The sequence below is a fragment of the Volvox carteri genome (assembly GCF_000143455.1).
Source record: "Volvox carteri f. nagariensis unplaced genomic scaffold VOLCAscaffold_321, whole genome shotgun sequence".
NCBI classification, from domain to species: Eukaryota; Viridiplantae; Chlorophyta; class Chlorophyceae; order Chlamydomonadales; family Volvocaceae; genus Volvox; species Volvox carteri.
The window spans coordinates 1-622 of record NW_003307853.1 but is presented as its reverse complement, the minus strand read 5'-3'; the positions used below and the strand labels follow the sequence as shown (position 1 = coordinate 622).

Genomic DNA, 622 nt, shown 5'->3' with positions numbered 1-622 from the left:
TTTAGACATATGGATAATTAACATTTCTGTCCGTACCTGGCGGCCTCAACCTGCCCAAAACCTGCCTAAGTATGCACAGAAACAACCATCCCACTTCCATTTCCAATCCAAAACCATGCCACGCATTTACACTCTGCGTCCTGCGCACGCTCCGCTACACCCTTGTAACATGTCCCAATATAATCAGCAAAACGCCAGGGACTGTTCTCACTCTGGTTTGCAACCTCCCGAGCACTTCCGCGATACACTCCAACACGCGTCATGCGGGCTTCTCTTCCTCAAGCTTCCTCACTTACAAGCCCTCGAGCGTCCGCAGCGCTGTTGGCTGAAGCTGGGAGGTAGCCACAACCGCCATGTGCGCAGCCGCTACCATCGACTGGCTACGATCGATGCCGTCACCGCCGTACCCTGGGCTCCCAAAGCCGCCAGTGTACGGCACCGGCGGTAGCGACCCGTGCCCCGTGCCCATCACGCCGACACCGTTCCCAAGAAGGTAGCCCGGCATGCCCTCGGAATGCGTGCTGGCGGCAGCAGCGACGGCAGCGTCTGCCGCCGCCGCCACGGCCGCCGTGAACGGGTTGGCACTCAGCCCTCCGCTGCCGCTGCCGGCGGCAGCGGAGGG

At 60.9% G+C, this 622-nt stretch overlaps 1 protein-coding gene across 1 annotated transcript; it reads right to left on the bottom strand.

The window, feature by feature from the left end:
• Nucleotides 1-292: 292 nt before the first annotated feature.
• VOLCADRAFT_101055 (uncharacterized protein) lies at nucleotides 293-602 on the bottom strand (the record flags this gene model as incomplete). Its single annotated transcript, XM_002959517.1, has 1 exon — nucleotides 293-602. A coding segment is annotated over one exon (309 nt), but the record flags the coding sequence as incomplete, so codon positions are not given.
• Between the last annotated feature and the right edge of the window lie 20 nt (nucleotides 603-622).